General features: G+C 56.3%; 2 protein-coding genes across 5 annotated transcripts in view; both read left to right on the forward strand.

Annotated features, from left to right (window-relative positions):
- Positions 1 to 8,411, forward strand: part of LOC106040162 (protein-arginine deiminase type-1-like) — an 18,312-nt gene extending 9,901 nt beyond the window's left edge. For all 3 annotated transcript variants that reach the window (XM_066982336.1, XM_066982337.1, XM_048048700.2), the window contains 14 exons: positions 243 to 312; positions 1,654 to 1,715; positions 2,437 to 2,554; positions 2,992 to 3,117; positions 3,769 to 3,944; positions 4,032 to 4,135; positions 4,434 to 4,557; positions 5,420 to 5,527; positions 5,618 to 5,769; positions 6,842 to 6,986; positions 7,288 to 7,381; positions 7,462 to 7,541; positions 7,853 to 7,978; positions 8,091 to 8,411. In XM_066982336.1, coding sequence (XP_066838437.1) covers positions 243 to 312; positions 1,654 to 1,715; positions 2,437 to 2,554; positions 2,992 to 3,117; positions 3,769 to 3,944; positions 4,032 to 4,135; positions 4,434 to 4,557; positions 5,420 to 5,527; positions 5,618 to 5,769; positions 6,842 to 6,986; positions 7,288 to 7,381; positions 7,462 to 7,541; positions 7,853 to 7,978; positions 8,091 to 8,324 — 1,719 coding nt within the window. In that variant the 3' untranslated portion in view covers positions 8,325 to 8,411. The remainder of the gene's footprint in view (positions 1 to 242; positions 313 to 1,653; positions 1,716 to 2,436; positions 2,555 to 2,991; positions 3,118 to 3,768; positions 3,945 to 4,031; positions 4,136 to 4,433; positions 4,558 to 5,419; positions 5,528 to 5,617; positions 5,770 to 6,841; positions 6,987 to 7,287; positions 7,382 to 7,461; positions 7,542 to 7,852; positions 7,979 to 8,090) is intronic.
- A 1,145-nt stretch (positions 8,412 to 9,556) lies between these two features.
- On the forward strand, positions 9,557 to 15,149 carry LOC106040114 (protein-arginine deiminase type-3-like). Of its 2 annotated transcripts, none has more exons than XM_048048697.2 (16): positions 9,557 to 9,937; positions 11,334 to 11,477; positions 11,548 to 11,620; positions 11,697 to 11,758; positions 11,833 to 11,950; positions 12,037 to 12,162; positions 12,447 to 12,625; positions 12,707 to 12,810; positions 12,887 to 12,998; positions 13,086 to 13,193; positions 13,546 to 13,694; positions 13,775 to 13,919; positions 14,002 to 14,095; positions 14,183 to 14,262; positions 14,578 to 14,706; positions 14,799 to 15,149. In XM_048048697.2, the coding sequence occupies exons 1-16, from the start codon at positions 9,572 to 9,574 to the stop codon at positions 15,030 to 15,032; spliced, it is 2,223 nt and encodes a 740-aa protein (XP_047904654.2). In that variant the 5' UTR covers positions 9,557 to 9,571; the 3' UTR covers positions 15,033 to 15,149. The 2 variants fall into 2 exon arrangements, with proteins under 2 accessions (XP_047904654.2, XP_047904655.2); XM_048048698.2 differs by having other exon boundaries at positions 9,560 to 9,937; positions 11,297 to 11,477.
- The last annotated feature ends 261 nt before the right edge of the window (positions 15,150 to 15,410 follow it).

The raw sequence follows: 15,410 nt of genomic DNA on the forward strand, positions 1-15,410 counted from the left end.
TGCAAAAGCCAGTGTCAGAAACTCCATGCCAGGCAAAAAAAATAGTCTTGCCTTGGCTTTTTCTATGCCAGTTTTTGCGTTGAAGCATGCAGAAATTGTTTGGTTGAGCTATGATTAAAGGAGCAGGGCTTTGATGAACCTTCCAACACCTTGTTGTATGGCATTGCCGGGTCAACCCAGTGAGTGGAAAGACCTACTCAGCATGACAGGACTTGGGTCATGATGTGGTGATGTCTTCGCAGGTTAAGATTTCATACTACGGACGGGAAGAGAATGAGCTTTCGGTGGCTTGGTTGTATCTCACCTGCGTAGGTGCGTATTATGGCAACACTTGTCCGAACGCGGCCAGCCCTTCCTGACGCCGCAATCTAGCTGGGTTCAAGGGATGGGAGGTAACTGGGGGATGCAGACTGCCCATCTGCAATGTGCAGTGATGGTTTGGGTGTTCACAGCTTATGCTGACAAGCAAGAGGGAAACAATTAAAATGTTATTGTGCTGCCTTATATGGTGCAAAAAAGACGCAGGCTGGGCACTGTCCCCACCCAACGCACGCAATAAGCAGCCTCCTCTGACCGCCGAGACGATTTTGCTGATGGAGGAGGATTCAAAGATGACCATGTCACCCACCTTTCGCTGGCGAGCCCCTCCTCGACCTCCAGTGCAGCTGGTGAAGAGGAATAGGCACCAAAATGTAGTTGTCTGACCTATTTCAGGAGTTTAGGATGAGATGAATCATTCCCTTGAAATGCCTATTTTCCTCTGCTGACTACAAAGGGAGTCTAGACAACTAGTCTGGATGCAGAGTCTTCCACTTGGATGGATTAATTACCCTAAATTTGGGATTTTCTGAAGCACTCACATGATAGTCAGACCTGTGTCCTCAAGTCATGCACTTGCCTGCCAAAATTGCCCCTGAAGAGGCTGATGGTTTCCCACGTCCCATGGACTCCACTGGAGCCATCCAGGGCCACTGCTGTCCACAGAGCTTTGACCTTACAAAAGCTCTTTGCTTGCTTAGATTTAGGACTTCATTTCCAAAATTACAGGCCCAGCTTCTCCATGTGCTCCTCTCTGCATCAAGGAGAAGGCCAATATCTGCTCCAGTGCCCACATTTTACACATGCTGCATACATCTCCCTCTGTCCAATTCAGTGGATATATGTCTTAAGATAGGCTTTGCACAGATTTATGTAGGATATAGATGAGGTCTCCGGCAGACCTCCAGTTTGGGCCCAGAAGAGCTCTCAAAGCGAAAGTCCTTCTCAAACTTCGCATCACCCCTAGCAATTATTTAGTGTCCGCTCACCCATGGTGAAGGCACTTTCATCCCTTTGCCATGTTTAGACTTCATGAGAAAGTGGTCAACATGGAATTGGTGAAACCACAAAAAAATGCCGTGGAGTGGGTACGTCCCTGCTGGGGGACCCAAGACGGGAGAAGACGGGTGGAGACCAAGTGGGGAAAGCCTTAAAAAAGCTGTTGGGTTGCTCTTCTGTTGGTGTTTTGTTGGCAGCTTTGGGTCTGGAGCCACACTGGGGTATGAAGGTGGGGTTGGCTTTGGGTGACTCAATGCTAGCATTGGGGATGAGCCCAAAATGTCCCTGAGAGCTCGTTCCCATGCTGATGGCTTCCTTCTCGCTCTGATGTTTCAGACATATCCCTGGACGTGGATGTGAGCCGTAATGGCAGAGTGAGGAGCAAAGGGAAGGACAAGGTAATGAGAAACGCTGCGTGGCTTTGGGCGACGTGTGGAGGGTAAATGCGGGGAGCTTCTCTTTGCAGCCTCTTCCCTGCAAATCTCCAGGAGGGAGAGGGATTTGGGTGGTGTCTGAAACAGGGAAAATAATGTGGCAAGTTCTCAGCCTTCTAATTGAGGAGGAAAACACTTTATTTTTTTATTCTGTGCCAAAATCTCCTTCCTCTCCAGTCCAGCCCCAGGGATAGTACAGAAGAAAACACTTTTTTTTTTTTTTTTTTGATTTGAAACGTGCCACTAAATGACTCATCTGCAAGTTTTGCAAGCAGCAAGAGATTTACCCCCTTGGCAAGAAATCTGCATATGCCCAAGCACTTACGCCCGGGTAATTGTCTGCAGCCAGATCAGCAGCACAAATTGTACATCAAGATGAGATGCGTTTCTAGAAATGGGATATTCTCTTTCAAATGAGGGCTGGCAGATATACTCTGGCTTGTTAGAAGATAAGATCTGTTTGAAATAGTCCTTGCTGACCTGGCTGGAAGCTGAGGTTAGGAAATTTAGTGGCTTGAAAACATTGCTGCCCTCTCCTCACCAGCCCTGAGTGCACTTTGTGGGATCTCCTCTGAGTATGGATGTGGCTATAGGGTTTTCCCAGTCCACCCACTACTGGGAGGAGGCTGGGAGGGAGAAATCTTGCTGGCTCTGCTCCCATCCCCGTTGGGTGCTTCTCCTCTAGGCCAAGTGGACGTGGGGTCCGGATGGGCAAGGTGCTGTGCTGCTGGTCAACTGCGACAGGGACAGCCCCGGCGCGGTGGGGACAGACAGCGGCCAGGTGGACATACGGACCAGTGCAGGTAGGACATATGGACCAGTGCAGGTAGGGCGTCACCCACAGCACCAGGGGACCTGTAAGGTCACACCAGGGAGCTTTGCCTCTTGCAGCACCTCCATCCTTCTCCCTCTGGTCTAAGGCGCCATTCACGTGTCTGGCGATGGCGAAATGGGTGGCAAAAACATTATCTGGTGTAATCAGAGCAATTAGAGATAGCAACAGCATTACCTGTTTCCGCATTGCAACAGAAATTGGCTCTTTTCCACATCTCCTTCCCCATTTTATTTTCCTGGACATCTCTATAAAATCTATGAGCGTCATGCAACATCCCATCTGGTTTGCCCTATAAATCCACGCACAACCAAAGACTGCATGGAGAATAAATAGCAAAGCCCACAGGCAATGCTGGAGGCTGGAAGCCTCCCCATGTCCCCTCTCCTTGTCTCCTTCCCCCCATAGACCTCCAGGACATGTCTGTGATGCTGCTGCGGACTCAAGGTCCCAGCAATATCTTTGCTGACTACCAGCTGGTCCTGCACGTCCCCGAGTCGGACGCAGACAAAGTGCGTGTTTTCCATGCCATACGTGAGTATTTCCTCCTCCCTTCCTAGATATCCAGGCCAGCCCATCGTGACCCTGGGGTGGGCAAACCCTTTGTTTTATTGCTCGCTATGGATAAGGGCTGGGTGCCAGCGCTTGCTGGAAACACCTGTTTATCCCCAAAGTTCCTCTGCTGTTCTAGAAGATGGGGCTATATGGGGAGCTTAAAAACTGTACAGGGAAAAAATAATTTTTTTAAAAAAAAAGGCTCTGTTGAGTGGGATTGCTGAAGTTTTGAGAGCTTCACAAGCAGATAACCCCCCAGTGGCTGCTGGCACCTCTGCGGCGCAGGCAGAGTCCCAGGCGCCAAAGCAGCCCATCTCGTCGGGCTGCGCACTTTGCCTTTGAACACCCCGGTTGGTGGATCCCAGCAGTTCCCTGCCGAAAATCAGGTCAGAGGAGCCAAGTATATCATTAGATGCTTAACTTGAGACACGCACCTTGAAAGGGTTTGACCTGAGGGCATAGAGTCCTCTTTGTACAAGCAGATCAAGTGTGTTCCCCAGAGAAGAGCAGGCACACCCGCTCCTCTGCAAACCACGCTGGCATCAGCCACCTCCTCACTGGTGCCTCTTTCCAGCCCTCTGGATGGGGTGGCCGCCCCGTGCCGGGCTGGCTATTTCGGTGTTTCTGCAGGGAGTGACTCACACCCCCAGTACAAACCCGTGCTGGGGCCGGGTAAGCTCTCCTATGTGCTAGACCGTGTCGGCAGTGGAGAAAACACCTTCTACGTGGAAGGGTTGGCTTTCCCTGATGCGGGCTTCTCCGGGTTGGTTTCCTTCAGCGTCAGCTTACTGGAGGTCCCCCATAAGGTATGTGGGGTCTGCCCCGTCCCTGTCCCACGCAAAGCACCTACTGGGGTTTTTGACTGCTGCTCTCCAGCATTTCGCCTCTTGCAGTATTCGCCGGGCACCCCGATTTTCACGGATACGGTAGTTTTCCGCATGGCACCCTGGATAATGACGCCCAACACCCAGCAGCCTCTGGAGGTTTTTGTCTGCAGGTAGGAGGGATGTCACCCCATCATCACTCCCCAGGCTTGGGGACTCTCCAAGGAGAAGCTTTTGACCCTTCCTTGTTTTACGCATGCCGTACTGGAGCCTAATGTTGCTGTTGGTACCCCTCTGGTACTGCTGCGCTCATTGCATCCCCAAGGAGAAGGTTGAAGGACCTTCTCCAAGAGCTAACCTCATGCAAAGCTATTGCCCAGTGCACTAGGGATGAGAAATGTGCTGCACGGTTGGGATGAGAGGTCTTCTGTGGTCCCTCCTTACAGCCTTCGCTCCTTCCTCTCCCCCCAGCATCAAGAGGGGCATAAACTCCAACGAGGTCTTTCTGGAGGAGCTCCAGGCCCTGTTGAGGAAAGCCAACTGCAAGCTGACCATCTGCTCAGAGGTCGAAAGCCGGAGTGACCGCTGGATCCAGGTCATCACTCGATGCTTGTAATACGCGTCTCTTGTGGTGCTTCTTACGGGCTCACGGGGCACACAGGGTGTTGTCCCCACTGCTGACACCCCGGGAGGGATGAGCTGCGTTGCTCGGGGGAAGCACACAAATGCTAAGAGATGAACCATGAGCTAAAACATAGGGAAATGCTGCTGGTGGTGGCAACAAGAGTGTTGCTTGGACCCTGGGGACGTTGCAAGAGGGACCCCATTACCAGTGGGACCCCGCTGCAAGAGGGATCCTATTGAAAGAACCATGTGGGTTATTAGAGGAGAAACCCCACGTGCAAGTGGGGCTCTACTGTGAGAAGGATCCCACTGCAAAAGAAACACCATGGGGCATTACAACAGGGCCCCCACTGCAAAAGGAACCCCATGAGGCATTGCAAGAGGGACCCCATTGCAAGAGAGACCCCACTGAAAGAAGAACCTTGTGGGGCATTGCAAGGGGGACTCCGAGGGGCATTGCAAGTGGGGACCCCTTGCAAGAGGGAACCCATAGGGCGTTGCAAGGGTGACCGTGCGGTGCCTTGCCAGCGGGACGCCGGGTACACGGGTGGATGGCCACATGTTCCCCCAGCAAGCCCCAGCCCTGTTCTGCTGGTCCTCGTGGCTGTGAATTGCTTACGTGGGGGGGACCTGTCCCAGGCGCCGCGGTGGTGGGCAGGGCGTCACCCCCGGTCCCCCCAGCACAACCAGGGAGCTCTGGGGTTTGGGCAGCAGCCGAGTTGTGCCAGGATCTCCCCGTTTCCTCCTCCGCCCTCACCGCATGCTTCGCCCAGATGGCTATCACCCCCAGGAGCCTTCCTCCTCCTCCTCCTTCTCCTCTCTTCCCCCAACAGGATGAGCTGGAGTTCGGCTACGTGGAAGCACCGCACAAGACCTTCCCTGTGGTCTTCGACTCACCCAGGAACAGAGGCTTGAAGGACTTTGCTTTTAAAAAGATCCTGGTGCGGCAGGGCATTGCTAACCCCTTTGTCCCCAAAAATCCTCTCTTGGGGCCGGCAGCGGCTCCCATCACTGCTCCCCTCTTTCCCCAGGGCCCCGATTTTGGCTACGTGACCCGCGAGCCCCCTGGACATGAAGCCTCCAGCCTCGACTCCTTCGGCAACCTGGATGTGAGCCCGCCGGTGACGGTGCGGGGCAAGGAGTACCCGCTGGGCCGCATCCTGATCGGCAGCCCCCTGCCCTGGTGAGACAAGAAAGTGTAAAAAACTGTGGGGAGTGGCTGCAGTGAGTGGAAAATTCCAGGCTAAATCCCACGTGCAAATTTCACATGCAAACCGCGTTGCTGTTCCTTCTCCCCGTGCAAAATCCTTCATGCACCGCTATGATTATTTCCGCCTCCCCAAATGTTGGTGCTTTCACTCTGATCCTACAGCACCCTAAACACCATGCCTAGTTTTCTTGAAAGGAAAAGCAAGGGAGTTCAGAAAAGGGTAAAACCTTGAATAACTGGAAATTGTTTTTGCTCTGCCCTCGGCAGCAGCTGTGGGCAGGGAACAACAGCACCCTGCAAAGCCCGCACAAAGGCGGCTCTTCATCCAGATAAACAACAACAGGGCTGAGTCCGGACAGGATTTGAGCCAGGACAGCAAACGGAGCAAGCTGTGCTGCTGCGGCGCTCAGTGCCTCACTTACCCTGACGGGAAAATGGGATTTTCCCAGCCTCGCTGGGGCCGTAATTATCCCTTATTACAAGAGGTTTTAATTAATGTTTTCTCAGCCTGCTGCTGGCTGTCTAAGAAAATGTAGGGAGGGATTTAAGGCTCGCAAGGATGGGGTGAATTAAACCTTGTGCCCATTTCAGGGGGGAATGTGCTGAAGCAGAATGGAGGAATGTAATGCACATATAGATATACACGGACACATCTGTGAGCATATATTTATATACCAATACATTTATATGCAAACATATATGTGTATACACCTATACGCACATATTTATATAACAGTACAGTTATATGCATTTATCTTTGTAAAGGTACATCTGCATGTATACATCTATACACCCCATGCATTGTGTTAGCGGATTAGTGGGAGTTTGGGATTCGATGATTTGCTTTGGCCGTCGAATTTGCTTGATTTCCCACCTCTTCCCTCCTGAAATGGCTACAAGTGGGCAGAAATGTTGGCATTTCCCATCAAAATGGGATGCACCGGTGTGACTTCTCCCCTCTGCGTCGGGCATTTTGGGGACAGATCTCACCATTTTGGGTGCGATCGCCTCCGTCTCCTCCTCCTCCTCCTCCCTCTGCCCCCAGGGCCTCCGGCCGGCGGATGTCGAAGGTGGTCAGGGATTTCCTTTACGCCCAGAAAGTGCAAGCACCAGTGGAGATCTACTCGGAGTGGCTGAGTGTGGGCCACGTGGACGAGTTCCTCACCTTTGTCCCCGCATACGACAGGAAGGTAGTGTCCCTGCATCCCCAGTGTCGCATGTGGCATCTGCTGCTGATGCAGAAAGCCCTTTATTTTGGCAAATCAGCAGAGAAAAACAAAACAAAACAAAACAACACATCAACTTCTCTTCTGAGCAAAAGGCAAGGCCAGCCCCGTGCATGAATTGCCTTCCTTTTGGGTTGGCTTCCTGGAAAACGATGAGTGCCCTGTGCAACCCCTGGGGCTGGGTTTGGGCATGCATGGGCTGGCACGTGAAAATCTCCTATTTGCATGAAAAAAAACACACAATCTTCTGGGCTCATCCCCACAGGGTTTCCGGCTCCTGTTGGCCAGCCCCACCGCCTGCTACAAGCTCTTCCAGGAGAAGCAGAGGCAGGGCCATGGCGAAGCCACACAGCTCGTGGGTAAGGCGGCGGGCGAGGGCGTCCCGGCGGCAGCGGGTGCCGGCGGCGTCCCTCACCGCTGCGCTGCCGTCCCCGTGCAGGGATGTCGGGCACCGAGCGGAGGAGCATCGACGACATCCTGGCGGATGAGGGGCTGAGGAACGACAACAAGCATGTGCAGGTGCGCGGGGGTTTTGTAGCCAGGGGTGGATTTGGGGAGCGCCTCTGCTCGCATGTGGCTGCCGGGTGGTTGATGCACGCAAGGGGAGCAGCTGCAAAGGGGCTGAGCACCCTTGGGTGCTGGCTGGGCCTCGGCTTTTGTCCCAGTGGGAGGCGTGAAACCCAAGGCAGGTGGTTGCTTGGGTTGGGGTGGGTTCAGGAGGTCTCTCAAAAAGGATGCAACGGAGAACATGGGGCTTGGGCTGCAATAGGGTCCACAGGGGTCCGTGTGTGGGATTTGGGGAGGCGAGTCAGGGTCCCCGCTCTCTGCAGCGCTGCATCGACTGGAACCGCGACCTCCTGAAGCAGGAGCTGGGGCTGAGCGAGCAGGACATCATCGACATTCCCCAGCTCTTCATCCTGAATGGCTCCCGTGCGGACGCCTACTTCCCAGACATGGTGATACCCCCCCAGTGTCCCTTCTCCTCCCTCCCCACCACCTCCTCCCTTCTGCACCCTCCTTTTTCACCTTTTGGGTGAAAAAAACCCCTGCTTTTCGGTCCGTCCGCAGGTGAACATGCTGGTGCTCGGCAGGCACCTGGGCATCCCCAAGCCCTTCGGGCCGCTGGTGGCCGGGCAGTGCTGCCTGGAGGAGCGCGTGCGGGCGCTGCTCGAGCCCCTGGGGCTCTCCTGCACCTTCATCAACGACTACTTCTCCTACCACGTCCTCTTTGGCGACGTCCACTGCGGCACCAACGTCCGCCGCAAGCCTCTAGCTGCCAAGTGGTGGCACGTGGTGCCCTGAAGTGCCCGGGCAGGAGCTCCGGTCCGTCCCGGTGGCGGACGAGGGTGGATTTGGAGCATCTCAAAATAAAGCGTTTTGCCAATATGAGCACCGAGGTGCAGCATTTCCTCGCGGCCCGTCCTGTCTCAGCTTTGTTGAAAATGTTGGGAACCTGTGTTTGTTATCAGAAGGGTTTTTGTGAGTGTGCTGCACTCAAGGCAGCATGCATCATGCTGCCTTGGGGTCTGGACCCCATCCCAGCTATCCTACAGTCCCTGTCCCAGCTTCATTGTGAATCACCCCCCAGACTCCCCACATCAGCCCCCCAAATCCCCTCCCATTCGTTGGGACACCTCTTACCCCGTGCAGCACAAAGGTGAAGCCCCAAAGCATTTCCCAGATGCCAATGAGAGCATTTCTTTTTCCCCTTTACGTTTACCCATTGCAACAGCCCCGTAAACATCCTCCCGCTGATGCACCAACTCTTCCATGCACCTGCGATCTTTTCCCCCTTTGCAGCTGCTCCCTCCTCTGTTCCTCTCCGTCTTTTCTTTGCAAGCAGCTGCGGCGCTGCCCCGTGTTGTGTTTGTGCCCCTGGCCTGGGCCAGCAGGAAGTGGCAGCAGGAACCAAAACCAGCCCCGAGCTGCTCCGGCACTTAGCAGTGCTGACCTGGCAGCTACTGTGGGGCTAAAAACACTTTTATGGGGTAGTTTGCAGGCTGTGATACGCGGTGCAAAGTACCAAAAGGGTCACACGTCCCGTTTCAGGGCCCTGGTTTTGGAAAAAAGGTGATTTCTTGTCCCTCCAACCTGATTTTCCTCATGGATGGGGCTTGGCTGAGTTTCCCAACTTCCCCAACCCCAGCACGGAGGAGAAATATTGAATTTCAGCAGCGCGTGACCCCCACAATGCTGTGAGTTGGAGGGGGACAGGTGCATCAACAAAGGCCTCTCCTACGCCCCAAAGAGGATTTTAATTAAAACAAAGACGGGCCAAACTGCAGCGGGTTTTGCTGTCCCTAATGCAGGTGACGTCCCGGCTGCCATCCCGTGCAATGGATGGGCAAAGCGCCGAGGTTGCACCCAAAAAAAGAAGCATTAAAGCAGTTTTGTTGTTTTTTTCCCAGCTGGGAAAACAAAACCTTTCATTGTTGTCTGTGCGAGGAGCCCTGGGAGGAGCGTGTCGCGGCGGCACCGGGAAATAAAACCCCTCTGAGCCCTGTGCTGGCACGCCACCAGCTCAGCTCTGGTGTCACACTGAATATTTTATGGCGTGGGGTTCTCCAGGGTGGCAGCGTTTCTTTGTTATGTTGGGGAAAAAAAGCACCGTTTGGGAGAAAGCAGAGGCTGGGGGCGTTCTCGGGGTGCGTTCCCCTGCCGCTGATTCATGCTTTGTCCCCGGAAAGCTCAGCAGTGCGCACCCAGCTGACAGCCCAGAGGTGGGATCAGGCCAGGCTTTGGTTAATCCCCTCCCCGCGGCCAGGCTTTATAATCCCCTCGTGCCGCCCATCACAGCACCCAAGGGTGCCCGGTGCCGCCGGCATGGCCCAGCAGCGCCGTGTCCACCTCTGCACCCAGCGCCCCACCAGCACCGTCTGCGTGCTGGGCACCGAGCTCTCCCTCGACGTCCTGGGGTAAGTGGCCACGGTGTCCAAAAACCTGCTTTTGGCTTTTTTTTCCACCTCCTCCTGGAGGAATTAAAGGCTGGATTAGGTGAGGAGAGGGTAAAAATAGCGGTGGGTGGGCTGAGACAAGGGAGGCAATGCTGCTGCGCCTGGTGGGCTCCCCAGGGGGTCTCAGCACCTGAAGGAAGGGGATCGCGCCCACTGGTGCTCGCTGTAGGATGGGATTGCACCCACCAGTGCCCGTGGCGGCTGCACGGTGCTCGGGATGCAAAGGGGGAGTTTGCAAACACCAAGGAGAAAGAGCTTTTGGGTGCAAAAACCCCCAGGGAGCTCCAGGCGGTGCATCTGGCTGCACTTCTCTTCCTCACTTGAGCAGCCCATGCCAGGGGCTCCTGCGTCCTCTGATCGGGGTGAAGTAGAATTATTCCCCTGTTCAGGGGAATCCAGAGAGTTAAACCGTGGAGGCGCTGCTTACTGGGGCGTTACCTCCAGCCATCCATGTGTTTTACCAGCTTTGCTGGCCCCAGCCCAGTTTCAAGTTCTTTCCAGCAGCAAGTTTTGCTTTTTTTATTTTCCAGCTTGGTTCGGTTCTGCTTTTTCTATTGCTTTGTGCTTCTCCACGCTGCCCAAAACACGGTTGCTGACCCATGGGCACCAGCAGCAGCAGGAGGAGGGGGTTCTCCCCCCTCCTCACAGCACCTCAGCAGGTCCCTGCGGATGGATCCTGCCCCGGCCATGTCCTCTGCACTGGCACGAGCGATGCAGGCTGCAGCCTGCCTGGCCGCCGGCACTTCCCTCCGGCCCCATCTTGGTTCTTGCAACTGTCATGGCTCTGCTTCTCTCTGACGGGGACATATTTGCTGCTGCGGGGCAAATTGCAAATGTTTGGGACACCCCATGCAAAAATAATAATAATAAAAATGCTCTGAGTTTTTGTTGCAGTTGAATATAAATGAATATTGCAGCATTGGTGGCATATGGCAGGATTTGACAAAACTGAACGCTGCAGGATCTCTTGCTGTTGCATATTGCAGGTTTTGTTGCATTTGAATATGGCAGCATTCATCACAGTTGACTATTGCAGGACTCGTTGCAGTTTGCAGCGTTTGTTGCAATTGAATATGGCAGGATTTGTCACAGCTGGACACTGCTGGCTTTGGTTCAAGGTTGTAGGACTTGCTGCATTTTGCAGGATTCATTGCAATAAAACATTGCAGGATTTGCTGCACGTTGCAAGATTCTTTGCATTCTGCAGGGTTTGTTGCAATCGCACCTTGCAGGACTTGTTACACCTGCACGCCCAGCACTGTATCGCTGCAGCAGTGCCCGAAGCACCCCTGTGGCTCTCACTGCTGCGCTCCCCCCCAGGTCGGCGCCCAAAGATGCCGTTGCCTTCCACGTGCAGGGGACGCCGGGCGTGAAGGTCTATGTGGTGCACGAGACGCAGAGCGTGAAGCTGCCCTCCAGCGTCTGCCGCTGGCCCCTGGCCGCCAGCACCGAGGTGCTGCTGACCATGGAGGCGCTCAGCAAGGACGTCGGTGACGAAAAGGTTGGTGCCGGCCGTCCAGGAGGATCCGGCCCCTCTCTGGATGACTCTGAGCTCGCCGGCTGTGTTGCAGGTCAGGATTTCCTATTTTGGGGAGGCCAGCGGGGTGCCGGTGGGCAGAGCCATGCTGTACCTCACCTGCGTGGGTAAGTTGGGCTGCTTTGTCCCTAAAACGCGGTGTCACTGCGGCGCCCGCCCCGATGAGCATCCCTGTCCCCGCAGACGTCTCACTGGACGCCGACACCAGCCGCAGCGGGTCGGTGGGCAGGACGATGATGGACAAGGTAATTTGGGACTGCAGCCCCCGACCCCATCGCTGTCCCTGACGGTGTCCTCAGCCCCGCTTTGCTGTCCCCAGGCCACATGGACGTGGGGTCCCGACGGGCACGGCGCCATCCTGCTGGTGAACTGTGACCGCGACGACCCCAAGAGCCGGGTGATGGATAACCGCGACACCGCCGTGCGCTCCTACGAGGGTACCGCCGCACACCTGGCTCGCTTTTTCTGCTTTTCCTTACTTTCCGTGACTTTCCTCCCCAACTTGTCCTCGCTGTCACCCTAGACCTGAAGGACATGTCGCAGATGGTGCTGCGGACGCGTGGTCCCCGCACCATCTTCACCGGCCACCGCCTTGTCCTCCACGTGGATTTCGGCGACGCTGACAAAGTCGGCGTTTTCTACGGCGGCAGTGAGTGCCGGCACCAGGGCGGGGGGCCGCCGTAGACCCCCGTGTTAATGGGGTGGGGCTAAAATGAGAGCAGACACCTCTCAGTCGCATGCCGGGGGGGGGGTTGCTTTCGGTGAGGGTGCCGGATGGTGGTGTGCTCGCCGCAAGGCTCCACGTGCATGCCCGATGCCCGGCGCAGTGGCCGCGGGGCGAGCTGCCCCTGTCGCAAGGCTTTAAGCGAAGAAGCGGAGGTGAAACCCTGCAGGTCGAGGGTGGGCGCTCAAGGGCGCGGCTTGTGTCTGCAGACAGCGTCTCGCTGGAGGAGTACAAGCACGTGCTGGGGGGCGAGAAGCTCGCCTACGCCGTGAAGCCCAGCCGGCACCAGGAGGAGAGCATCTTCTTCGTGGAGGGGCTCTCCTTCCCCGACGCCAGCTTTTCAGGGCTGGTGTCCTTCCACGTCACACTGCTGGAGAGCCCCGAGAAGGTAACGCCATAAATCGGGCTGGGTTTTACACATAAAGGGGGGAGCGATGGCCCATCCTTGTGGCCCCCCCCATCCTTGCAGGGCTTGCTGGAGATACCGATCTTCACGGACACGGTGGTTTTCCGCGTGGCTCCTTGGATCATGACGCCCAACACCCTGGCGCCGCTGGAGGTCTTCGTGTGCAGGTGGGTGGCGGCACGCGGTGGCCGCATCCTGCCCGGCTCCGCTGCATCCCCACCTCTGTGCCTCTTCGCTTCCCAGTGTGGAGGACAACGAGGACTTTGTGGCGGCCGTCAGCGCCATGGCTGAGGAAGCCAAGTGCCCCGTGACCATCTGCCCGCTGCCGGAGAACCGCAACGACCGCTGGATCCAGGTGGGTGCCCGAGGGGGCTGAGACCCCCCCTGGGGTGCAGCCCTGCAGCTCCACGGGGCTCCCCCCTCTTCTCTGCTGCCTCCACAGGATGAGGTTGAATTTGGCTATGTGCAAGCCCCCCATAAGACGTTCCCTGTGGTCTTCGACTCACCCCGTGACCTAGGGCTGAAGGATTTCCCCGTCAAGAGCATCCTGGTACCCACGGGACGTGTTCTCCGTCCACCTACCTTCCTGGCATTAGCGAGGCGTATCGCTGCGCTGAGGCAGTCTGCAAGATGATGATGATGATGATAATAAATCACTAAGGACCAGGGTTTAGTGGTGGGACTCAGTAGGTCAGGTTTGATGGTTGGATGTGATGATCTTGAAGGTCTTTTCCAACCCTGATGAATCTGTGCCTCTGTACTGGATACATCTCTGTTTTTGCACTTATGGGAAGAGGATTAGCTGGGTCAGCAGGCACATTTGGTAAAGGGGCGTTGTGCTTTGGGGTTTTGGCATCCCTGAGAAAGGCTTTTAAAGTCATCCTTGCTTTTCCCCCCCCGAGGGCCCTGATTTCGGCTACGTGGCTCGGGACGTGCTGAAGGATGCCTCCAGCCTCGACTCCTTCGGCAACCTGGAGGTCAGCCCGCCGGTGACGGTGGGGGGCAAGGAGTACCCGCTGGGCCGCATCCTGATCGGCAGCAGCTTCCCCAGGTGAGGGGCCGGGTTTTTTGGGGTATGCCGCCGAGAGGTGCCCCTCACCCTGGAGCCGTCACCCCACTCGTGCCCCCCAGGTTCGGCGGCCGGCGGATGGCCAGGTCCGTGCGGGATTTCCTCTTCGCGCAGCGGGTGCAAGCACCCGTGGAGCTCTACTCCGACTGGCTCCACGTCGGGCACGTCGATGAGTTCCTCAGCTTCATCCCCGCTCCTGATCGGAAGGTAGGCAACCCTTGCTTGGGGTGCATTTTGTAGGGTGCAGCCATCACACTGCTGCCCCCAAATCACCCCTCTCCATCCCCAGGGTTTTCGGCTGCTCCTGGCCAGCCCCAGCGCCTGCTACCAACTCTTCAAGGAGAAGCAAGAGCAGGGTTTTGGGGAGGCAGCGATGTTTCAGGGTAGGGAAGCTGGGGGATCCCGCCAGCCCCCCCCACCATGTGTCCTCCCAGCATGGGGTGAGAGACTGCTCCCCCTCTGTGCTGCAGGACTGCAGGCGGTGCCCAAGCCAACCATCAACGAGATCCTGGCTAACGAAGTGCTCCGGAAATTCAACAGCTACGTGCAGGTGAGGAAGAGGAGCGGGGAGGTGCTCTGCACCCCTCCCTGGCTGCCCCGCTGTCCCTCTTTTCCCTATCCACCTCCCCGTCCCTCTGTCCATCTCCCCATCTCCCTATCCCTCTGTCCATCTCCCCACCTCCCCATCCTTCTGTCCGTCCATCTCTCCCTCTCCCAATCTCCCTGTGTCTACATCCCCATCCCAACCCTGTCCCCCCACTCCCCCGTCCCTCCCTCTCTCCCCATCTACCTCTCGCTCCCACTCCCTGGCCCCCTGAGCCCCCCAGCCCCCCCTGACCCCCTCGCCACCCTCCCTCCCCGGCAGAACTGCATCAGCTGGAACCGGGACATCCTCAAGCGGGAGCTGGGGCTGGCCGAGCAGGACATCATCGACATCCCCCAGCTCTTCCAAGGCAATGAGCAAGCCCGCGCCAACGCGTTTTTCCCTGACATGGTAACAAGGAGCTGCAGGGATGGCTTGGGATGGGGGGGAGGGGGGGCTCGCTGTGAATTTAGGGTTGCACGCTGCCATCCATCCGTCCACAGGTGAACATGCTGGTGCTGGGCAGGCACCTGGGCATCCCCAAGCCCTTCGGGCCGCTGGTGGCCGGGCAGTGCTGCCTGGAGGAGCGCGTGCGGGCGCTGCTCGAGCCCCTGGGGCTCTCCTGCACCTTCATCAACGACTACTTCTCCTACCACGTCCTCTCCGGAGAGGTCCACTGCGGCACCAACGTCCGCCGCAAGCCCTTCGCCTTCAAGTGGTGGCGCATGGTGCTCTAAGCCACCCTGGCTTTCCTCCTTTTTTCCCCCAAATCCTTCTCCCCATTCCTGCAAGTGCCTTCAGCAGCAGTGGCCCCTCCAGCTCCCTGTTGGAAATAAATCAGGGCTGCGGCTTGCTCCCAGCTTCCTGCCTCTTCCTGGGTGCTCAGGCTTGAAGTTTTGCTGTAAATGGGGTGTTTTTTTTTTTATTATTATTATTTTTGTGGTGTTCTTGGCATGATGCTGTGGGCTGACAGCAGGTGACGGGACATTCGCATTGCTCTCCCAGCACAGGAATTAAAGACATATCTAAAGGGTGCAGGGAAAAGAGTTTGGTGGGATTATGCAGTCCTGCTGGAGTGCTGCATGTGGGAAATGGCACGTGCATGTGTGCAAAAA

The sequence above is a fragment of the Anser cygnoides genome, chromosome 23, assembly GCF_040182565.1.
Source record: "Anser cygnoides isolate HZ-2024a breed goose chromosome 23, Taihu_goose_T2T_genome, whole genome shotgun sequence".
Lineage (NCBI taxonomy): Eukaryota > Metazoa > Chordata > Aves > Anseriformes > Anatidae > Anser > Anser cygnoides.